This window comes from Patella vulgata, chromosome 6 (assembly GCF_932274485.2).
Source record: "Patella vulgata chromosome 6, xgPatVulg1.2, whole genome shotgun sequence".
Lineage (NCBI taxonomy): Eukaryota > Metazoa > Mollusca > Gastropoda > Patellidae > Patella > Patella vulgata.
In genome coordinates this window covers 6,794,442-6,820,004 of record NC_065884.2, presented here as the reverse complement: position 1 = coordinate 6,820,004, position 25,563 = coordinate 6,794,442, and the positions used below count along the sequence as shown (strand labels likewise).

Sequence of the window (25,563 nt, the reverse complement as noted above, 5' to 3'; positions counted from 1 at the left end):
CAATTTGATTGGTTGATGCTTTGGGACACGATAACTTTTAATTGAGCTAGAATGTTCAAACTTGGTGTATGTGTTTATTAGGTCAATGCCTTGATGGAGTTCGAAGATGAGCATTTTCCGCTTAGGGTAAGCAGAGATAAGCAATTTGATTGGTTGATACTTTGGGGCACGATAACTCTCTTCCTAATTGAGCTAGAATGTTCAAACTTGGTGTATGTGTTTATTAGGTCAATGCCTTGATGGAGTTCGAAGATGAGCATTTTCCGCTTAGGGTAAGCAGAGATAAGCAATTTGATTGGTTGATGCTTTGGGACACGATAACTCTCTTCCTAATTGGGCTAGAATGTTCAAACTTGGTGTATGTGTTGATTAGGTCAATGCCTTGATGGAGTTCGAAGATGAGCATTTTCCGCTTAGGGTAAGCAGAGATAAGCAATTTGATTGGTTGATGCTTTGGGACACGATAACTTTTAATTGAGCTAGAATGTTCAAACTTGGTGTATGTGTTTATTAGGTCAATGCCTTGATGGAGTTCGAAGATGAGCATTTTCCGCTTAGGGTAAGCAGAGATAAGCAATTTGATTGGTTGATACTTTGGGGCACGATAACTCTCTTCCTAATTGAGCTAGAATGTTCAAACTTGGTGTATGTGTTGATTAGGTCAATGCCTTGATGGAGTTCGAAGCATTTTCCGCTTAGGGTAAGCAGAGATAAGCAATTTGATTGGTTGATGCTTTGGGACACGATAACTTTAGTTCTAATTAAGTGAGATTGATGAAACTTGGTGTATAGTTTCATTACAGTAATACCTTGACTAAGTTTGATAATGAGCATTTTCTGCTCAGGGTAAGCAAAGCGATACGCAATTTGATTGGTCGAGACTTTTGAAAACAATAACTCTCCTACTTTGATTGTCCCCCGCCTTTCGAAGAAAGCAGGGAACTATTAAAATGGGTTCGTCTGTCTGTCTGTTTGTCTGTCTGTCCGTTCCGCTTATGGTAAGCAGAGATAAACAATTTGATTGGTTGATCTTCGAATTGAGTAAATGTTCATGCTTATTGTCCCCCGCCTTTCGAAGAAAGCAGGGAACTATTAAAATGGGTTCGTCCGTCTGTCTGTTTGTCTGTCCGTTCCGCTTAGGGTAAGCAGAGATAAACAATTTGATTGGTTGATGCTTTGGGACACTATAACTTTAGTTCTAATTAAGTAGATAAACAATTTGATTGGTTGATGCTTTGGGACACTATAACTTTAGTTCTAATTAAGTGAGAGTGATGAAACTTGGTGTATAGTTTCATTACAGTAATACCTTGACTAAGATCGATAATGAGCATTTTCTGCTCAGATTAAGCAGAGCGATAAGCAATTTGATTTGCTGAGACTTTGGAACACAATAACTCTCCTTCGAATTGAGTTAAAATGTTCAAAATTGGTGTGTATGCTTATTGTCCCCCGCCTTTCGAAGAAAGCAGGGGACTATTAAAATGGGTTCGTCCGTCGTCTGTTTGTCTGTCTGTCCGTCACACTCCTTCGAATTGAGTTAAAATGTTCAAAATTGGTGTGTATGCTTATTGTCCCCCGCCTTTCGAAGAAAGCAGGGACAACCAAACTCTAGATCTGTAGGCATAGAGCATGTTTTACCCTTAATATGCTATAATTATTCCATCAAAAACATTGTATGCTTAGACTGTAAGTAAAGATATACTGTTTGATTGTTCAATACTTTGTAAAAGATAATTTGTGATAAATTTATATGTGTCCTCTAATTATTTTCCTATTTCGGCGGGGGACATCAGCCTCACTGTTGGCTTGTTTACCTTAGATTATCCAGGGTTTCTTTATCTCAGATTATCCTGTATTTTGTTTACCTTAGATTATCCAGTATTCTGTCTACGATACCTGAGATTATCCAGTATTTTTAGATATTCTGCATATGATTCACCATATCGTGATGGCAGATTGGGGCCTATTCCCTGAATTCAGCATCCCTGAAATTCTGACTCGACATTAATACAGTTTATTATTATTAATAGGAATTATGGTCTGGGTGATACAAAATGTACGATGAACATGAAGTTATTAAAACATCAGAAGAGTGAATTTACTTTAACAGTAGGAAAACATACAGCATCAGTAAGTTCAATATTTAATACTAACAAAACATACAGCATCAGTAAGTTCAATATTTAATACTAACAAAACATACAGCATCAGTAAGTTCAATATTTAATACTAACAAAACATACAGCATCAGTAAGTTCAATATTTAATACTAACAAAACTTACAGTGTCAGTAAGTTCAATATTTAACAGTAGGCACTGTAACCCAGGTATCATTTAATCTTGTGTATCTAGCACTTATTTCTTTCACATTCGTTTAATATCAAATCTTTGTTTAAAAATTTGTAAAAACTGTTTAAAATCACCAAAAATCATCTAATTTGTACATGTGTCCAGTTTAAAGCTGACTGATTAATTTTGATAATGAGTGTCCAATTTACAAGTATTTAATTTCCTGACCACTGTTCAAAATTTAATCATTATACATCATTAATCTATTGGGCTGTTTATTTTTTAACAGTGATTGAGAAATTAAACACTTGTAAATTGGACACTCATTATCATAATTAAATGGTCAGCTTTAAACTGGACAGAAATACAAATTAAATGATTTATGGTGATTTTAAACAGTTTTTATGAATTTTTAAACAAAGATTGGATATTTGAACTTATGTGAAAGAAATTAGTGCTAGATACACAAGATTAAATGATACCTGGGTTAGAGTGAGGAAACATACAGTGTCAGTAAGTTAACCCTTTAGCATCTGCAACGACTGAAACTGTCCTAACTGGGGCTCCTTAGACTGTCCCAAACCAACGGTGTTCATGACAAGAACACCGGTATTCATGTATTATTTTTCACTAATTTTCTTCAAGGAAATGGGATAGCCAATTTACATGTGCTAAAGGGTTAAGCGAATAAATGAAGTGAAATTACACAGTAACCCAGATATCGTTTAATCTTGTGTATCTAGCACTAATCTTTTTCACATTCGTTTAATATCAAATCTTTGTTTAAAAATTTGTAAAAACTGTTTAAAATTACCAAAAATCATCTAATTTGTACTTGTGTCCAGTTTAAAGCTGACTGATTAATTTTGATAATGAGTGTCCAATTTACAAGTATTTAATTTCCTGATCACTGTTCAAAAATTAATCATTATACATCATTAATCAATTGGGTTGTTTATTTTTTAACAATGATTGAGAAATTAAACACTTGTAATTTGGACACTCATTATCAAAATTGAATGGTCAGCTTTAAACTGGACAGAAATACAAATTAAATGATTTATGGTGATTTTAAACAGTTTTTACACATTTTTAAACAAAGATTGGATATTTAAACTTATGTGAAAGAAATTAACACTAGATACACAAGATTAAACGATACCTGGGTTACAGTGTTAACATCCTACTGTTACTGTGTGCTATGAGGGAAATTTTGCCTCGACAGTGGTGCTATATCGTACTTTTATATTGAATTCTAAGTGTAAAGGGTTCTTTATGGTGCACAACAATGTGTACAGAGGATCTCGGTTTTCCGTCCCATCCACTCGACTATGCTTTGTATCTGGTCAGGTTCTAATGAACTTTCTTGGTCAACACAAGGATCGAAACTGAATCCTGCAGGTAAGTGAGCCAATGCCTTACTCCCTGAGCCACTGTGGCTCCCAAAGGGTTATAATAAACAGTAGAAGATATGAGACAATATTACCTTTATAAAGTATTATTGTTTATATTACAGGTTATAGCTAAAAATAAACGGGATGGTAAACAAAGAGCAGCACAAGCTATTTTACAGGTTACTTTCATTTTACATATATTAATTCATAATGTTTACATGCTACTTTCATTTTACACATATTATTTCATAAGTTTACACACTTCTTTCATTTTTACACACTCACATTTACCTGTGGACGTTTATATTGTAGTCTGCCCTGTCCGTCCATCCATCCGTCCACAGTTTGTTACTGGACACTCTACAGGTCACAATTTTTATCCGATTTTGACGAACACTGAAATGTATATTTACAACCCAAAGATCTTGGTTCTTTTCTACATTTGCGCATATCAGACCGTAGCTTCATGGGTTATGGCACCTGATGGTACAAAAAATCATGTTTTTGACTTGTGGTACATCTAGAGGTTACAATTTTTATCTGATTAAAAAACGTTAAAATGTATCACCGTTCGTGAATATCAGACCAAAACTGCCTAAAGAAATTAAAGATTGTGACCCTCTAGAGTGTACACAACATTGGTATTACATACTTTTACACTATTTGCGCACAGGCAGTGGCCATGTTGTCGAGCAGATTATTGGAATACATACTGACCTGTAATTTCTAATTTGTTGCCAAAAAGTATAGCCTAGAAAGGACAACAAAGACTACTAAATGTCTAAAATACAGATCAACATAAATGTTGAATATTACCAAAAAATTCCTATTATTACAATATTAGCAACATCCATTTATTAAGAGCTGAATTCATTAAACATACATTATGCAAGAGCTAAATCTGCCTATTGCAGGCCTGAAATGTTATCTAAATTATTAATTAGACATTAATTAACTTATCCAGATCATAATCAACTCTTGATGTCATCGCTATCCTGCGATATTTACTGGATTTGAATCTAGTCAGCTGCTGAACACTTATTGATGAGGGGGGTTGGATGGCTGAATGGTTAGCACGTTTGCACTGTATCATAAAGGCTGTCATTGAGTCAACTGCTGGGGTTTCGATTCCCCAGTTGTACATGACAAGGAGAAGGATCGCCTGTCCAACCTTGTGGATTTTCTCCGGGTCCTCTGGTTTCCTCCCCCGGCTAAAGAGCACTACGCGCAAGCGAATTATGGAAATAAAATTGAACAATATGTTAGTCCCGAAATGACCTAGTTTGTGTCGAATGGATGTTAAACCCCATTTCTCTCTCCTTATTGATGATTAAATCCAAAAATGGTGGCCTTGTATTTTTTTTTTTTTTTTAATGAGAAAGTCATTACTTGTCTACGGTTTTGCTTTCAGTTATATATTAAACATACTTAGAACATAAACCCAAAAATCAAGTCTACTCAAACACTGAACACTGACTGAAAGGAAAATAATTTTCCATATTTAATTCATGTATTGTACTAGCTTACTAATGGTAATGGTGACAACCATAATTGAAATTGGTTTAAAATAAAATTCCGTACGACTATAAATAGCCATCCATAATAACGACAATATTTTAAAGAGTAAGCCTCTGACAGCATGTGTATCAGAAATAATCATCACGATAAACGACACTTCGATCTAAATCTAGTATCGCTGGTTTATAATGATTGACCTAATTCCAACCAATGCATGTCACGTGTCATCGGGATTCGGGAAATGACTGTTTCTCAGGTTATTCGATGTGTTTCTCAGGATATTCGGTGTTCTATCTGGGGTTTATATCGAATGACTATTTAAATTTAACTAACAACTCGTCAGTAAAACCATCAAATGTGTAATCCAATAATTATTTTCCGGATTATCAAAACTACCGTTAAATGTGCTAATGACCCAGATTCTGACTAAGGTATGGTGACTATCATCGTATCGTATTCGTAGCCACAAGTTATAATAATTAACTTGTTCTACGATTCATTGTTTTATAAGTAGGATTTTTTCAAACATGGACCGACTGAAGCCGGCAATAATGAGCCGATTAAGATCGAATGATTGAAATACATTGCATTGTTGTCAATGACTTTCAGTGTTTAACACGAATCAAATTCTAGTTCACAAGGGGAGGTAATTAAAATCACATTATACAAAAATGGAGGTTCTTTCGATATCAATAAAAAAGACCCGTAAATGAGCGTTTACATCTGAATCAGTTTAATACATTTGAATGGATATTCACGTATGGGGCATGTAGATACATGTGGCATATATTTTTTATGACTTGCTTATCGATGTTCGGGCGGGCGTTACATATTTTTTATTTTTCATCAAGACTAATAAATAGGCCGCACGCGCAACCAATTTTGCATACGGGCGGTGCCCGAGAAACAACTTATTTTATTTGTGTTGCCTTACATTATCTAGATTTTAACTATTATAATGAGAACTGCCAGCTCTGTATCTAATAGTGGATCAATTTGACTGGAATTTTCAGCAAATTCCCTTTACATTATCTAGATTTTAACTATTATAGTGAGAACTGCCAGCTCTGTATCTAATCATCCATAATGCCCCTTTAATCTTTACTCTTACAAATTTTCATTTTAATACATACAAAGTTAACAGTGGCAGATTCTAATCCCTCGATTTGAAATTACCAGATATCATAATTATAATATCTGTTACTTTCAGAAATAAATATCTCCTCATGTGAAATATAACACAGGGTATCGGAATAGGTGAATTATACAAGAGAGGAATACAATTTCTTCATTTTCATTTTAAAACACACAAAGTAAAAGCTACATGTACAATTTCATATTTTTAAGTTATATTTTTAAAATGTATTAAAATAAAGCCTTAAAATTGATGCTATGTAGAAACAGGCCTACCTTGATAAAGAATAATCCTATTAATCCTATAATTCACTATTGCCAGTTGAGAAATTGGCAAAAATATAATTTTCAATTTCAAATTCAAATGTTTGAAGATAGCTATTCCATGGTAGGGAATAGAAAATCAAGGGAGGTTACTGTGTTATTATTTCCGGTGTGAAACAGGTTTGAGTGTGAGAATGATAACTATGATCGTATAATAGTGAGTTGACAACCTATTGAGCAAAAGACATAGAAATAATTACCTTTTGACTTTCTTAGAAAATATGAAATTCTCGCTTTAACAATGGCAGAATCTAAGCCTTTGATCTGATATTAGATATTATAATTATTATAAAATCTGATATTTTCTGAAATAGATTTCTCCTAATATGAAATTCCTAATAAGAGGAATACAATTTCTTCATTTTAAAAATCCAATTACATGTGTCACATGTGTTGTCCTTATGTGAAATGTAACACAACAGAGGAATACAATTTCTTCGTTTTAAAAATCCAATTACAGGTGTTGAGTTAAATTCAGAGAAATGCTGTGGTATAGCCAGACTTAGGAATGTAGGACCCTGTAGGGGTGGGGGGGGGCCTGACGGTAATTATATTAGGAGATATGTATTTCAGAATGGTTTGGATGCAGCCATGACGAGTGTGACGCCAAGCAGGGTAAGCATACTCTTCCAGACACCTGTTACCACTGTTTGTCGTGTATTTTATAAACAAGGTGACCAGTCCATTTGCTGAATACACTATTTGGCTGATAGCGTTTTTTTTAGGACATCGAATTCGTACTTGGTTTTATTTTATTACAGAATATATATCACATTATAGATTTCCTATACTAATTAAGATTAATAAGTGTAGCTAGCTGAAGAACTTAATAAAAACCTAGTTTTACAAGCTGGCATTTTGCAGCCCAGGTTTTTAATTACATGTGGATGTATATTGTCGTCGCCCCTGTCTGTCCGTAAGTTCACATTTTCTTTGTGAAAACTCAGCAGGTCAAAATTTTTGTTCGATTTTGACCTAACGATAGGTTTATATCCCAAAGATCTTGGTTCCTTTCAATATTGGACAGCAACATCCTGGATTATGGCCCCTGATTGTATGAAAAATCAAATTTTTTTTTTATTATTTTTTATTTTTATTCCATCTCTCATAATGTGGGCATATATTGCATGACAACCATTAGATCTTTTTTTTCACTTGAATTACAAAATTTTTATTTTATTTCCTGTATTTTGTTGGGGTATATTGATCGTCAACAACCTCTGCTATGATAATAGACAAAGTATCCATTTTGGCATTAAGGATGCGTTATTCAAGAGCTAAATGTTATATAAATCATTACTTAGACATTTATTTATGCCAAGCCCATAATCAACCCTCTAGAACTTGGGATTGGAAGTTAATGATTTAATTTAAAAATGGATAATCAAGACTTTGTTTATTATTCTAACAGGAGTAGCAAGGACAATTGAGACTACACTGTTCTTCAAACGACTATAACTCCTTCAGAATGAAGTAATTTTCAATATATCCCCTTTTTTCAGTATTTATTTTGTAACTGTCAGCTCTTTATCTAAATCTTACATAATCTGAAATCTTAAAACCCATTAATTTCTTGAAGCTTTTTAAATGTATATATCCTGCAATTTATACTGATTCATGTGTTGTCTTAGTATTTTATTGTTAATTTTCATGATTTTATAATTTTTATATTTGTACCATTGTAAAGCACCTCTGAACATGTGTATGTAAAAGAGGGGCTATAACAAATGTTTGTAAAAAGTAATGATAATGCATCTTTAATTATATTTCAGTTATTACATCCACATGTCTCGTGTTGGGGTTCATTATTAAGATTATATGGTAAAAGTTCTGTTAAAGGTCTAAGTGAAAAGGTATAAATAATTTATTTTTATTTAGAAAGTTAAATATTATGTATACATTTAAACGTATAGTAAAGCATGTCTGGAAAAGAGGAGCTACGCTGACTCCTAGAGGTCTAGTATTCAATCCCTGCATTGGCAGTTAAAATTTGATATAAGAGTAGGTCGTAGCGCTGCTTCCCAGTCGGATTGGCGCACAATAAATTGTCTTCATTAACTTAATAGCTGGGCCGTCTTCATTAGCCCATTCGGGACGTTAAACCCTCATTTCATTTCATTTCTCTGTGAAAGAACTTTATAGACATGTTTATAGACATGAATATCGAGATTATCATAGGTCTTGGAATTTGGGAACTTCCTGTCGATCCCAGGTGGAAAGTGAAAGTTTATATTTCTTTATAGGTAGCCATGGTTGCTCAGTAAATAAAAGGTGCTTGCTAGCTAACCAGGTTTTAATGTTGTGGTCTTCCCTTGTCAGTCATGCAGGATAGAGGACCTGGAATATAACAGTGTCTAGTTGTTTGAATGGTACAAAAAACTGCTCGTAAAAGAAACTTTGATGGAATTCAAAATAAGAGTAGGCTGTAGTGCTTCTGTCCGGGCAAAATCACCCTTATACGCGTCGTTCCCCCTATCAAGGGACAATATATACTTGATGGGATAAGACAAAAAAACAAGCTCCTGTGTACACAATAGCGTGCATTTAAAAGGACTCTTAGCAGTTGGAATTCTCTATAACAGTAGGCCATAATGCAGTTGTCTGGGCAAAATTCCATCACTGCATGGTATATTTCCGTCTTAATTAGCCCAGTCAGTGCAGAACAGTAGGACGTTAAACCCCATTTCATTAACCCAGTCAGTGCGGAACAGTAGGACGTTAAACCCCATTTCATTTGCCCAGTCGGAGCAGAACAGTAGGACGTTAAACACCATTTCATTAGCCCAGTCGGAGCAGAACAGTAGGACGTTAAACCCCATTTCATTAGCCCAGTCGGAGCAGAACAGTAGGACGTTAAACCCCATTTCATTAGCCCAGTCGGAGCAGAACAGTTGGACGTTAAACCCCATTTCATTAGCCCAGTCGGAGCAGAACAGTAGGACGTTAAACCCCATTTCATTAGCCCAGTCGGAGCAGAACAGTAGGACGTTAAACCCCATTTCATTAGCCCAGTCGGAGCAGAACAGTTGGACGTTAAACCCCATTTCATTAGCCCAGTCGGAGCAGAACAGTAGGACGTTAAACCCCAGTTCATTTCTCTCTATTTTTTGTGCAGAAAGAAGAGTTACCTATAAATCAGCTACAGAATCAACCAAATGCTGCCAAACCATGTTTAAATATTCTACACAGGTTAAAAAAAGAGATGATGAAATTGCATGCCGAGAAGGTGGGTTATCATAAAATGTTTTAATTAGATAAAGAGTTGGAAGTTCTCACTATAATAGTTAAAAACTAGATAATGTAAAGGGAATATGCTGAATATTCCAGTCAAATTCCTTCATTTGAGAAAATGTTATCATAAAATGTTTTAATTAAAGATACATTATGTAAGATTAGATAAAGAGCTGGAAGTTCTCACTATAATAGTTAAAAACTAGATAATGTAAAGAGAATATGCTGAAAATTCCTGTCAAATTCCTTTACTCTAAGCCGAGAAAAACCTAATTTAAAATCACTGTAGCTTTGATTGCCATTGTTTTGCCATTGTTACTGCTGTCCAGATAATTAACAAAGTTTTGATTATCCATTTTTGGGTTCAATCATCAATGAGTGTTGATTCGCAGATCGGATTTAAATCTATTGAAAATCGGACCCATCAGAAGGCATTGAGAGTTGATTATGTTCTGGATAAGTTAATTAATTAATGTGTAATTGATAATTTAGATAATATTTCAGGCCTAAAGAAAGACCTGCAATAGGCAGATTTAGCTCTTGCATAATGTATGATTAACATTCAATGAAACTATAACAAATACGTATAGAATAACAATTACTCATTTATTTGAGTATCCTTGGAAACATTGAGAGAATACTGCTCGAAATGTTGCCCAAATGAACTAGTAATTGCCCTCCCATAAGCCATAAGTATATGATTTATTTTTATTCCTTGGCTTTTTGCAATGCCATGGGCACTATTGACAATTTAATGTATCACGTTTTCCAACCTCATGGGTTTTCTCTGGTTTCCTCCCTCTGCTAAAGACCACTATGCGCTAGCGAATTATTGTAATAAAATTGAACCTAGCGTAAGTCCCAAAAAGACCTAGTTTGTATCGAGTTTATGTTAAACCAAATTCTCTCTCTCTCTCTCTTGTCGATTAAATGTAATATTTTCAATTGGTTTATATTTTCAGGGTTCAATCAAATCAAAAGGAAAACTTCATATAGAGACGCAGCATTTCCCTAAAAAAGTCCCAAACCTGGATTTATAATATTAATAATCATAATGAATACCTCATGATGAACCAATCATATACCAGCCTTTTAGTCACATGACCATCTCCATCCAATCAAATCATAATATTATCAAATGTGTTTAAAACATCCCTTCTATGCAAATGAAATGTGAATTATTTAATTAAGCATTATTGTGAAATGGATATTGTATGTATATATATATATATGTGTGTTTCATTTTGCTTCTATTTATAAGAATGTGTTCAGACTGGAGGGAAAACAAACATTATTCGCAGTCATCTTATTAAATTAATTACAGAACAAAGTCTGGCTCATTTTATCTTTCAAGCTTAAAGATATGGGTGGGGTGGGGGGGTGATTGTTGGTTAGCCGAATGGTTAGCACATGCGCATTGTATCATAAGGTCCGTCATTGAGTCAAATGACCTTGTTACAATTCCCTGGATGTAGGTGACAATGTGTAGGATCCAGGGTTTTCTCTGGGTCTTCCAGTTTACTCCCACTGCTAAAGACCCCTACGCGCAAGCGAATTATGTAAATAAAATTTAACCATGTTAGTCCCTTAATGACCTAGTTTGTGTCAAGTAGACGTTAAACCCATTTCTCTCTCTCTCTCTCTCTCTTTCTCTCTCTCTCACAGTATACAGTGGTGTGCATGGAAAAAATCCCTTGGCAATTGGAATTCGATATAAGAGTAGGCCATAGTGCCGCTGTCGGGGCAAAATTTCCCTCAAAGCATACTGTATGGTGTATGGCTGTCTTCATTAGCCCAGTTTGGAGCAGAACAATAGGACGTTAAACCCCATTTCATTTCATTTCATTTCTTTCTCTGTGTGTTTCCATTTAGCTTAAAGACACTGGGGTCATCTCTTTGTGCTCAAAACTTATTTTTTATTGCCAGTTAGCTTATTAAATTAACTATAGTGCCGCCGTCAATCAATGGTGCTTAAAGTCTACTTCCACCTAGGGTGACATCCCAGATAATTGTTTCCTGGGGAAACATGTGCTAGGGGTCTCAACGGACTGGTCTTGCACAGTTTGAAGACGGGTAATAGATTACCAGACCTGGTCGAGACCTTAATTATTGCTTCCATTTCCTTGGTGTTAAAGGCGGAAGTGCCTGGTGAGTTGCCGTGTCCAAAGTAGTATTAATGACTATATAGGCTCCATCTAAAGGCATGACTCCAGGATGCAAGTATTAAAGGTATCCTGTTTTAGCTTATTAAATCAACTAAAGTACAAAACCTGGCTCATTTTATCCTTCAAACTAAAATATATGGACAGCTTTATTCAAAATAATAGTGTTGATGAATAAATATTAGAAGAGGCTTTTCATAACCACAGTATTTACCAATAAAGATAACCTCCCATTATATATTTTAATTATGAATTACGATAATCACATAAATACTTTTGAAACCTTGTTGAGGCATGGTAAAGAATGACAAAATCTCCAGTCACCACCAAGACATGATAGAGCAACATAGGGCGATAATGAAGAAGCAGTTATTGCATGAATTCACTCGTACCACCCCCTCGCTTGCGTCCTGCGTTGAGGCATTATAAAGAATGACAATTATTGGCCTAAATCGAGCTATGCCCAATTTTCTCAAGGAACATGACAATGTAGCAAAAAGGTGACACAATCTATTGAACAAAGGACACTTTATAAACAAATGAATTCCACCAGATGGGACAAGGTCTGCCAGGAGTGTCACCTTAAAATTAAAATAAATTAATTCCACAGATTAAACATGGTCTATCAGAAAGGTTAATTAATTCTACCAGATGTGACCTTGTCCGTCAGGAGTGCTACCTGATGCCTTAAAATAAATCAATTCCACAGATGGAACATGGTCCGTCAGGAGAGCGATCTTATACCTTAAAATAAATTAATTCCACAGATTAAACATGGTCTATCTGCAGGGTTAATTAATTCCACCAGATGGGATGTGATCCGTGAGCACAGCCACGCTATACTTTTAAGTATTGATGTGATATCTGTAAAATATTTATTATATCACCCAATAATACATTCTACAGTAGATATCGCTTGTGTGATAAATATCATAATCTACTGCGATATCTCCTTAGGAGATATCACTTTACATGAATTTCATTGGTCAGTTAAAAAGGAACTACTTTTTTATTTTCAATAAACCGTTCATTAAAAATGAACTATTTTTATTTAATTGACCTTGGTGGAAACAATGGGTCAATATAAAGGACTTTGCAATGGGTGAATTGCTGTCAAAAAATGATGTATCACTACGCCGTAATGCAATCAGTTCAGTAAAAGTGAAATCTATAACAAAGAATTATATTTATTTATTTGTGCATGTAACAAAGGATTGGGTGATAAATAAAATCTCCTACTCGTCTTTTTTGATATCAAAAAATATCAACACTCGTCGATAAAGTAAAAAAAAAAAATCGGCAGAGCCTCGTTTTTGTTACTTTATCGACTTGTGTTGATATTTTTTGATATCAAAAAAAATTCGTAGGGGATTCTCTATATATACACCGCTACAGTTTGTAAATATACTAAATCTAATAAATCCTTGTCACCTTTATTTAATATAGATTGTCTGGCAGGTGGGTCGAGGTATAATGAGACAATGAAAAGAAAAATGCATTTGACATCCTGTATTAAGTAACGTATTGACACTATATTTTGAGACTAACTCAGTTGTTTTCATGTAATAAGGTTTTGTCCACATTCTGCGTAGGTTATTTTACCTGTAAACTATCACAGGTACAGAGAGTTGAATATTTTATAAGGTTAGACGTAAGGTTTTATTTCAGAGAAATACAATTAAATGTGGTTTAACGTACTACTTTGCTGCGCCGGCGGGCCATACGGTATGGTATCAGTGCAGGGGCGTAAATGTGTGTGTGGGGGGGGGGGGTACGCCTGGAAGAAAAATATTCGGTTTGCAAAATCAGTGCAGTCGGTCGCAAAATAAGAGCAGTCGGTATCAAAATAAGTGCTCACTGCATACGTCACGCTACTTACACAAAACTTTAGTATAAAATAACCTTGTTAACTTATCATGTTTGAAAAAATGTTGTGTTTTACACTTATTCTGTTGTGAGTATGTTGGTCTATGAACAAAATTTCCCCAAGGGTGAAAAATAGTCGGTCTCAAAATAAGTGCAGTCACTGCAGTCGGTCTCAAAATTATGCATCGGCGACTCAATGAATTATTGAGGTAAACAAACAATGCCAGAATAGATCCCAAATACTATGTATTTGCGTGAATCCGTGAGCCTAAATTACATACGTCACACAAAACTATAGTATAAAATAACCATGTCTGCTTGTCATGTTTGAAAATTGTTTGTCACTCTTATTCTGTTGTGAGTATGTTGTTCTATGAAATGTTTTTCCCACATGGCAAAAAATAGTCGGTCTCAAAAGAAGTACTCACCGCAGTCGGTCTCAGACTAAATGAGGTAAACAAACAATTACAAAACAGGCGAAATTGACAGATAGGCCACAAGATTCTGTCTCATTTCTTATCCTCTCGTTAGCGAGAATTTGGTTCCATTTGCCATGACAATGACTAAAATTTTCAGGCCCAGTCCCGAAAAATTAAAAGCTCGGTTACATATCTGAAATTTTTTCGCGCCTGCGGCGCACGATTCCCTTATAACATTCTACTATTCCTCTATTTTCTTATACTGTCTCAGCACTATCATATTCACGGTTAAAGTGAACTGCCCAGTTATACTGGTGTGTGGTTCGTTAGACGTCAGACTATACAAATGTTATGTCAACTCTTGCAAAACAGGTGGAATTGACGGGGGCAGATCTCGAGATTCTGTCCCATTGGCTCACATTTCTGGTCCTCTCGTCCATAAGACTTTCTCCCAGCAATGACCTCAAATGCTAGGATATTGACTCAATTTTTCAAAATTTTCTCAGGTTGCTCAGTGTTATAGGCACAATCGTCATATATGACAAACTCTATGTCAACTTAAATAAAACTACTTTCCGGCGAGACAACGATCGGTGAACAACTATATAATTATACAATACTGTCTATGTTGTACTGGGACGCTTAATGTTATAGCAAGTATTTTGTTGACATTCATTGTGGGGTGTGATTGTGGATGGTGCCCTTGATTTGGAACCCCACCCTCTATTCCCAGCTTCTAGATCCCCTCTGCACATGGCCCCTAGAAAACTCGCACCTGTGGTGCGCGGCTCCTGACTGCGTCACTCGTACTGGGGGTATGTGCATCAGTCCGTCGCATTTTGGCTAAACACCCCCCCCCCACACACACACACACACAAAATCGTTATGTACGCCGCTGTATAAGAGACATTTTGCGGCGCTACGACCCACTCTGTTTTCGAATTCGAAATGTCAATAATTCTTTTTACATGCACGCCAGCGTTTACACGAGAACTCGGTTGTTCATCCCACCCGATTAGAACCCTGTCCTTATCATTGCCTCCGTCCTGCACCACTGACAAGGGAAACCAGCTGGAAAATACGTGATAACTTTCTCGGTCAACAACGGGATCGCAACCCCAGGCTTAAGTTAAGAATTTACCCAACTTTCAATCACTGTTTATGAGAAATATCTTTGATCCAGAAACACAAAACTATGCACATAGTTTCTTATTGATGTATTTGTTAGATTAAAACAACAATTAAGTTTCATAAAGGGCTATATTTTAGTTAAATTAAGGCAAACAATTTTGAGTAAATTGTTAACTTAAGTCAGAGAATGTTTTGTGAACCCGGGGCCTGGACTTCCTGGTAAATGAAGAGAATTAAGGGGTGAGGCTACACGAAAAATGATTTCTGAAATTATAAAGCTGTTGAACTGAAATGGTACAGGAAGTTAGGAAATGTAATAAACAAGGGAAAACTAACATTAAAAATAAAGAAAAGAAAGTTGTTGCCAGGGTAACACATGTTTTTTTTAAAAAGTATGAAAAATGTAGATCCACCATATCTCTGGCACTAGACAGAGAGTTTTTCTCTATAATTTTTATAGTTTCTTGGAAAATGGTGTTTAAAAAATTTGCCTCGCCGCAATATTTTGTCTTTGGAGAAATATTTGATAACTTTTGAAATATTAATGATAATTCCAATTGCTTTCTGTCTGATTCTGTGGTATATATTCGTTTGTTATCCTGCACATTTGGCGAAGATATATTAATTAGTTACAAAGGTATAGTGTACCTACGTTTTTCATAATTTTTTTAAAGTTACTTTTCCCTTTTTTATAAAAATTCCTAATTACTTGTACAATTTTGAATTCAGAAGCTTTAAAATTTCTGAATAATTTTTTTCGGATAGCCTCCCCTCTTAAAATGAAATAGATGCAGCGACTGTAATGTGGCGAGACCAAGAAGGCTTTGCGCATTGGTTTGTTTTGAATAACTTTCAGAAAAAATGGTGGTTGGGGCATGCACCTTAATCGGCATTTGCCGTCCTTATGGTAAAGAAAATATATATGCCAAGTTCCAAGATGCTCCTTTCAGACGATAAACATAAAAATTGGGCGAGGCGCTAACTCTGGACATGGGTACCAATATAAAGCTCCACGATGATCCAATGAATATTGTGGCCTGTAGGGGAATACGCTCTACCTGAAGAGAATTTACAGACACAAATTTTTAATACTTTCTACCTGAAGAGAATTTACAGACAAGATATTAAAAAAAACAAAGTGGGGCATATACCAAAACATAATCAATAGTTGCCGTCCTTAGGATATAAGCAATAAATATGCCAAGTTTCAAGACAATCCATTTAATATTGTAGTCTGTGGGTCACACACAAAGAAAGAAATGGGCGTGACCCTGCTCCTGTTGGCTGGGCATGCACCAAAAACACTGGGGATGGGATGAGCCTTAGGGTATAAGGAATAAGAATTGCAGCCTGACTCTGCCCCTGGTGGCATGCCCTCAAAAAATATCCTTAGGGTATATGAAATAAGTATGCAAAGTTTCAAGACGACGCGTTAAGCATTGCGGCCTGTGGGCGACAAACACCCAGACACAGACAGAGGCGACGACATAATACGTTCACATTATGAATGAGTTTTTTTATAGACATTTGAATAAATAAAACAATAAAATAAACAATAAATATATACACTGTATTAGTCCTGTAGATAAAATACAAATACGTCATCAGTAGTTTTAACTGTTGACTAGGGACAGTATAATACGTCATCAGTAGTTTTAACTATTGACCAGAGACAGTGTAAAACGTCATCTGTAGTTTTAACTGTTGACTACAGACAGTATAATACGTCATCAGTAGTTTTAACTGTTGACTAGAGACAATGTAATACGTCATCAGTAGTTTTAACTGTTAACTACAGACAGTGTAATACGTCATCAGTAGTTTTAACTGTTGACTAGACACAGTGTAATACGTCATCAGTAGTTTTAACTATTGACTACAGACAGTGTAATACGTCATCGGTAATGATCTTTTAGAGGTATTTAGTAACTGGATAGGGCAATAAACTATAACACATAATTATGGAAAAACAATTACTGATTTATTTGGGCGAGGTTTCAAGCAAGTACAGTAACAAATGTGTAGAGCAATTATATATAGACAAGTAATAACAACAATTCAGAAACCATGCATGACAACAACAAGATCAAAGGAATAAAAACAACATGATCAAAGGCAATATACATATGAAGGATTAGTGAAGCCACTGATAGGTAATTATAGGGGTAAATAATTTTGATTAGGCAACCGATCATGACAAATGAGAAACCATACATGATGTGATTGGCTAGATGAGGGTGCGTCAAGGGAATAGTGAAGGACTGATAATAGGGGTAAAAATACCATTCAACCAAACGGGAAACCATACATGTTACGAAAACATCAGAGAAGTAGTAAACTGCATAGATAAGCCATATTTAAGTGAATTACAAAATATTAGTATATTAGTATATTTGTCTGCGATATCACCTCGGTGGAAGCGGACGTAAAATACAACTAACCCATCATATTAGTATATATATATATGTACATAATATGTCTATGTCTGTGAAAATGTCCGTCTTTGTCCATGTCTGTTCCGTCAAATCGCATGCTTGTGAACGTCTACTGGCACCTGTTTCGTCCTTTGCACATGTTATCCTACTGTTGTTTATTGTCCTATGTACATATATATGAAAACCTAATTATCCTATTATTTCTCATTAATCGCATTGTAAATTAATGCACCTTGTACACATAACACGTCATTGTCTGCGATATCACCTCGGTGGAAGCGGACGTAAAATACAACTAACTCAACAATATTAGTATTAAAATTCACACAACACAGCACAACTAGTATGCTCTTAAGTAAGAGTGTAATTATAGTCCTACACTCTTCCATCCGACAGACTCTGGCTCTAGGGTAAGAGTTTCAATATATGCCTCGAACTCATCAATTATCTTCTTTGTCAGAGCTTCTTTCTCTTCAGTTTGTTTTTTGTATATATTTCTAGTTCATGTTCTCTCTTTTTCTTGTCCTTTAACATCTGTTTGGATTCTACATCTCGACTTGTTTTCAATGTTTCCATCTGTTTCGTCAGGTTCTCTAATTCCTGCTTAGTACGGTCGTGATCTTTATGTAAGTCTTCTAGCTGATGTCTTGTCTTGTTCTGTCATCAGTAGATTGGTTTTATTTTTACCTGTATGATAAAATTATTTACAATTCAATACTATTATCTGTATGACATAATATAATACACAATTACACAAGACAAACTCACGGACAGGATACAATGTACGCCATACACATGAAATGAAATCTGGTTTAACGACCTACTGCTCTGTCCCAACTGGGCTGTGAAGACGGGCATATGCCATACTGTGGGGTCAGAACAAACAGTTAGTGCTAGTGTTAGAGTTTGTGTCAGTAAAAGAGTTAACATGAACCCTTAATTTGATGTTCAGGTTAGAAAAAAGTTACACTGTGGAAAATATATAAAATTTTAAATTGAAACACCCGGTCATTTTCTATGATTGGTTAGTTCTATTTAGTGAAAAATTACATAATGCATCTGAGATAAGCAGTTAATATTACTTAATATTTTACATCTAAACTTAACCCTGACTCACTGTTTTTACATCAACCATATTTGTAACATCATCCTGGCTTTTAATTATTCAGGTAAAGTGAACCCAACACTTATGTCACTAGAGTGTTTCCCTTATCTCAACTCTATCTCCCAGTGGTTAACACGATATCGACGCCAAGAATAGGATATAAAGTGTTAACTTAACTAATTTTGACAAAATGTTGTTATATTAAAGTCTAATATCATCATTCAAGATTAAAAGTCCTTCAATATTAATACAAAACACACAAAAGCCACAGTCTCGTTCGAAATCCAGACCTAGGCCTTCACATCAACATGTCCCTACACCTGCTACTAAATCTACAAATTCTACACCAGGAAGACATTGCTACAGATGTGGTTCATCTGCTCATCTTGCTAACAGTACACAATGTCGTGCTATTAAAGAAACATGCAGAAAATGTGGAAAACAAGGACATTAGTCATGTTTGCATGGGTCAAAGTACAGTTAATCATATTGAGGAAGATGATGTTTTTGTTTTGACTCTTACATCCAATACCTTTAATACTTCAATTACATGTCATCTGCTAATAAATGACATTCCTACATCATTGATGGTTGATACCGGTAGTGCCAATACCCTCATTGATAAAGTTATGTATTACAATACATTCTCGCAATTTTCATTACAGCCTCCTACTCTTCAGATAAAATTTCTACAATTGGATGTTTTACAGCTGCTGTCAAGTACAAAGACCGACATGATGCTTCCTGTATTATCCATGTTGTTGAAAATGGTATTCCTCTACTTGGTATGGATATGATAGAAGCCCTTGATCTACAGATGCAAGGTTCTTCATTAGTTAATATCACCAAGGCTACACCTACTTACACAGAGAATGCATCAACTTCTACACTTACTTTACCTGATACTTTAGTGTCTACTGCCACTTTGCCTACATCAATGCCTGCTGCTACATCTACGTCGTCTGCTACAAGTACACTGTTGCCTGCTGCTCCCAGTACACTGAAACTTACCCCTTCCCCTGCTACACCGGCTGCTTCTCCTGAATCGTCAATACCTACACACATCCTTAACAGATTTGGTCACATGTTTACACCAGGTCTTGGTACAGTTAAAGGATATGAACTTAAAGTGAAAATGAAGGAAAATACCATTCCTGTACAGTCTCGCTTACGTCGACTACCTTTTGCCTTACGTCCTGCAGTCGACAAAGAGCTTGATCGCCTTGAACATGATGGTATTATTGAACCTATTGATGCTAGTAAATGGATTTCGCCATTATCAGTTGCATGGAAGAAATCTGGAAAAATTCGATTATGTGTCGATATGCGTAAAGTCAATGAACAAATGGTTATTGAGAAATTCCCTTTACCAAAGATTGATGAATTACTTGCAGAACTTAATGGTGCTTGCTGGTTTGTGAAGATTGACTTAGCCAGTGCATATCGTCAATTATTACTGTCTACTGAAAGTCGTGATTTGACTTCATTCATTACTCATCGTGGGTTATACAGATACACCCGAATTAACTTTGCAATGGCTTCAGCTCCCTCCGCATTCCAAAAATTGATGTTTCGTCTTACAAATCATCTACATGGTGTACAGTGCTACTTAGATGACCTGATTGTTTATGGTAAAACCTTTGATGAATACACATCTAATTTGTATTCCCTGCTTTCCAAACTTGATTCAGTTGGACTGAAATTGAACAATAAATGTGTTTTTGATGTGCAAGAAATAGAATTTCTGGGTCATACTATTGCCCACACTGGTGTTACATTTCAATCCGAGAAAGCAAAAGCTATACAAGATGCGCCCTTACCGCATGATTTAACATCACTACAGTCATTTCTTGGACTTGCTGGATACCTATCAAAATATTGCCCACAATACAGTACTACAGTTGAGCCGTTACGTGCCATGCTTAGAAGTAAGTCTAATAACAAAACGTTTGAGTGGTCTACTGAAGCGTTAGAAAGTTATCACAAGATTAAGGACACCATTGGACATCATATTACATTATCAATATTTGATCCTGACCTACCTACAATAGTCACTTGTGATGCTAGTGATTACGGGATTGGTGGAGTTCTTAGTCAAATCGTTAATGGAGAAGAAAAAATAGTTACCTGTGCCTCACGTACACTTACAGAATGTGAACGAAAGTATTCCGTTGGAGAGAAAGAAGCACTTGCTTGCGTATGGTCTTGTTTACGATGGAACACTTACCTTTGGGGTCGTAATTTTACCCTTCGTACTGATCATAAAGCCCTGACTACACTTCTGTCACCTAAAGGTGCTGGTCGACAATCTATGCGGATTGCTAGATGGAATGCTAAACTACTTTATTCCATTACAACATTGTCTACACTAGTGGATGCAGTAACAAAATTGCTGATTACCTTAGTGGATCACCATTACCCGAGATTACAGATGAAGACGTTGACGATGAAGTCATTTAATCTGTTTTTGATGATGATTCAACACTTTCAGTAAAATTGTCTGAATTACAAGATTTTACAAGGAACGACCCTCTACTTCCAGAAGTGATTGGTTATACAAGTTTTACATGGCCTATAAAAGACACCAACCTTTCTACTCAGTTACGAAAGTTTTTCAAACTTAAAGATGAACTATGGGTTTGTAAGAATATTTTGATGCGTGGTTCACGCGTTGTTGCTCCTTCCGCCCTCACCCCTAAATTATGCCAAATTGCTCATGCTTGTCACCAAGGCATTATCCGTACTAAACAACGCCTTAGAGAACTTTACTGGTGGAGTGGAATTGACTCTCAAATTGAAATGTTAATTTCTACTTGCACTGTTTGCCAAAATAGTGATAAAACTGCTAAAACCTTTGTTGCTCCCATGACACCTGTTCCTACACCTGCCAAACCTTGGGAAAAACTTGCCATTGACATCGTTGGCCCTGATGATAGTCAACCACATGCCTCACGTTTTGCAATCACCATGATTGATTATTATACTAAATGGCCTGAAATAGCTATTACTGGTGCCGTTACTAGCTCAGCTGTTATTACGTTTCTTAAATCTGTCTTTAGTCGTGAAGGATATCCTGCTGAGATCATTACAGACCATGGAGTACAATTTGTGTCTCATGAATTTGAATCATTTCTTAAGTCACGTAATATTAAACATTCTCTCAGTGCTATTTATCACCCACAGTCTAATGGACTAGTTGAACGCTTAAATAGAAGTCTAAAAGATGTTCTTCAAACTACCCGTCGTGGAGGTGATATTGATATTAAGAAAACCGTTCAAGAATTCCTAACAATCTACAGATCTACACCTCATGCTTCAACCGGTGTTTCTCCTAAAGAACTTTTACATGGACGTAAAATGAGAACTGGTTTAGATATTTTTGAATTGCATGATATGTCTAAAACTGCTTCTGCTGACCAAGTCTTAGAACGCATTAAACAAAAACAAGCAAAATCTAAGTCGTATACCGATACTAAACGCTCTGGTAAATTTCTTAACTTACAAGTTGGTGATTATGTGCGTGTGCGTATACCTACTCATGTTAGAAAAGGTGAATTTCAATTTACAGGCCCGAGAAAGATAGTGGCTAAGCGCAGTGATAGCACATATGTATGGAAGGATAACGTTGCCAATATTATTTCATTGTTCACGGTGCAAACTGCAAATGTCAGTAGTTCACAATACGTATTTTAGTTTTACAATTTACAATTTCCATTGCTCAACAATACCAATGTCACGGTGTTAAAATACAGAATACACTTTTCAATAATACAAAATACAGTATAATAGTTATTTTGCATATTACACTTCTGCATTTTGCATAATAGACAAATGCATAATAGAACCTTGCATAGTAGAACATATACCTTATATGGGATGTACGACGTACGTCATTTGCATACGGAAAAAAATCCGGACTATGACGGAAATTAACGATTTACGCGATAAAGCCAGAAGGCCGAGGTCATTAGAAGAGGATAGTACTCGATTTTGTTAGTCTTCAACGTCCAGGCTCTATAATGTAATCAGTTCGACGATTAGAGGATTCTGAAAGATAATAGTCTGATTTAACGAGACTATTCTTATTTGTTCTCATCGGTAAAAAACAGATATTTCAAGAGAATCAATTTCTTGTTAAAAATTAAATTGAATATCTTATTTAATTGACAGGTCTCTAATAAAACCCTTTTTTTGGGTAAGGTTAAAGAATCTTATATAGTAACCGAGCGGAATCTCTCACCCGTATTCGAAATGAAGTTAGCACACAGATTCCTAGCGCCAATAAAAAAAACCTAGATGTAATTATCAGGAAAATAATTGTTACCTTTATATTAGAAAATAACATTTTAAGACATATTAATGCAAAGTATATAATAATGTGTAATAGACCCCTCCCCCCAAAGAAATTTGCTGAAATAAAGATCTTGGAGCCACCAAAGCTAGTTTAGAAGCTATTGTGTGCGGAGTGAGCCTACCCTAACTCGATTCCCCACATATTTAGTACGTTTACGGTAATATAATTCCAAAAGCCAGCTTAGAAGGCTTCTGGATTTTTGTATTCTCGTAATTTATTCATCCCTTGACTCTGTGAAATACAAAACATGTTGCCACCAAAGCTGGTTCGGGTGCTTTTTGATGAAACGTGGGCGTATCCCTTTAGGTGGGTAGAGATAACAATATGTGTCGGGGGACCTAGAACAAACTGCAACAGAAATCATTTCTTTGGGAACCGTTCAGGTATGGCCTCTAGTACTCCCATAACAAAAGCGGCCGTTATCGGTCTTGGGAAAATTTGAATAATTAACATAATTGCAAGATGGCCGCCAGTGGACCATAAAATCGACGAAATCTCTGAAACTGTGTACTTTAGTGCAAATAAATGTATTATCGACCTATAGGAAATCGATACTCGCGAGTTAAAAACTGCTGCCATTTTATCCCTACGACCTTACTGTAACCAAAGCCATATATAGGGAAAATTAAGACAACTCATTTCCAGGCGCCATTTTGGGTCCCAACTATGACGCCACAAAAACCATGACGTACCATGGCGTCTTACAGCTTTATATACTTCTTGCAGTATTATTATGTTGGGTGGGATAGCGTTTTACCTTAAACAAATTGCAAAAGAAACCAATGCAGTTTAGTTCAATGATAAATATGTCAGACAAAATGACGTAATCAACATAATTGAATATGGCGGTCGTGAGGAATTTTCGAAGAGCCATATCTCGTAATAAGTGTGTTTTAGTAGTGGGAGGATAAATAATTTATTTTTAAATTCCTCAAACACAGAGGGATTATGCGAGCGAAATGTGCCGAAAAATTCAATTTGACAAACATCAATTAAAAAAATTTTATTTTTGATATGGCGCCGGGCATTTCTTTCAAAATGCCTGCCAAATTTGGTAATATAATGGAATTTAAAAACCCATAAATATGATAATCAAAGGGCAGCGATAGTCTCGTAAGATATGACTTTTGCTGTCTTTTATATGGTTATCGGTCTCCGACAGCTGATATTAATTTAATCGTCATGTTTACCTGTTGGATATTACTTGTAACATGTCATTTACACGGTTCTCGATGTCGCCGGGTTCAATACTGATCTCAAAATGAATCCATGATGGCAGAAATTCAAAATGTCCGGCAAAATTTAGTCCAAAGTTACAGAATTTGGTAATATATCTTATATATGTGTTTTGGAGTTGTTGGGATCAACTCTGATCTCAAAAATAAATTCCGAGTATTCTTGATGGTAGAAATTCAAAATGGCCGGCAAAATGATGGAATTTGAATTAACTGTCATTTTTCCCCGTTGGATATGGCTTGGTATATGTCTTATATATGGGTTTGGTGATTGTTGGGTTCAATCTCTATCTAAAAAAAACTAATTAAGAAGGGTCCAGATGGTGTAAATTTAAAACGACAACCAAAACTGAAACCAAAATAAGGATTTTTAGGGTTACTGAATTCAATGTTGGGTTCAAAACTTACATCAAATAGGATTGCCACACACCAAATTTGTGAGTAAGTTAGAAACATAAGGACAAATTACAGAAAACCTTTTATTAGGTTATTTTTATAAAAGCAAGGAGAGTACCCCACCGGACCTCCAATAGAGTGTGAATCCCTCGCGAGGCCAAAGTCAGGGACCCTTGTTCCCTAGTGCCCCGTGCTTGTGATAAAATGTACTATGTGGCAATTACAAGTGTCTGTCGTGAAATGAATAACTATCGGCCTTGATGTTACAAGGGACGGACTGGGAATCGAGTTTCCCTAAACCACGATGTATCATGTAGTTCGGATAGAGAGTCTAAACAATCATGTACCCAGTAGTTCGGATAGAGTGTCTAAACCATGAAGTACCCTGTACTTCGGTGTACCCTGTAGTTCATATAGTCTCTAAATTATGATGTACCCTGTAGTATCTTAATCATGACGTACCCTGTAGTTCAGATAGAGTTTCTAAACCATGTTTATACTGTAGTTCGTAGTGTAGGTCGATCGTCAAATCAATATGAATTGTATGATATGTTAATCTCGAAATAG

The 25,563-nt window shown here is 35.7% G+C and overlaps 1 protein-coding gene across 3 annotated transcripts in view; it reads left to right on the top strand.

Annotated features, from left to right (window-relative positions):
• The window catches only part of LOC126824919 (microprocessor complex subunit DGCR8), a 30,697-nt gene extending 17,821 nt beyond the window's left edge, over positions 1-12,876 (top strand). For 2 of the 3 annotated variants that reach the window (XM_050554368.2, XM_050554367.2), the window contains 5 exons: positions 2,034-2,133; positions 3,809-3,865; positions 8,435-8,515; positions 9,778-9,888; positions 10,856-11,281. In XM_050554368.2, coding sequence (XP_050410325.1) covers positions 2,034-2,133; positions 3,809-3,865; positions 8,435-8,515; positions 9,778-9,888; positions 10,856-10,933 — 427 coding nt within the window. In that variant the 3' untranslated portion in view covers positions 10,934-11,281. Of the gene's footprint in view, positions 1-2,033; positions 2,134-3,808; positions 3,866-8,434; positions 8,516-9,777; positions 9,889-10,855; positions 11,282-12,844 lie in introns of those variants that run through there. The other variant, XM_050554369.2, reaches the window with a different exon arrangement.
• The last annotated feature ends 12,687 nt before the right edge of the window (positions 12,877-25,563 follow it).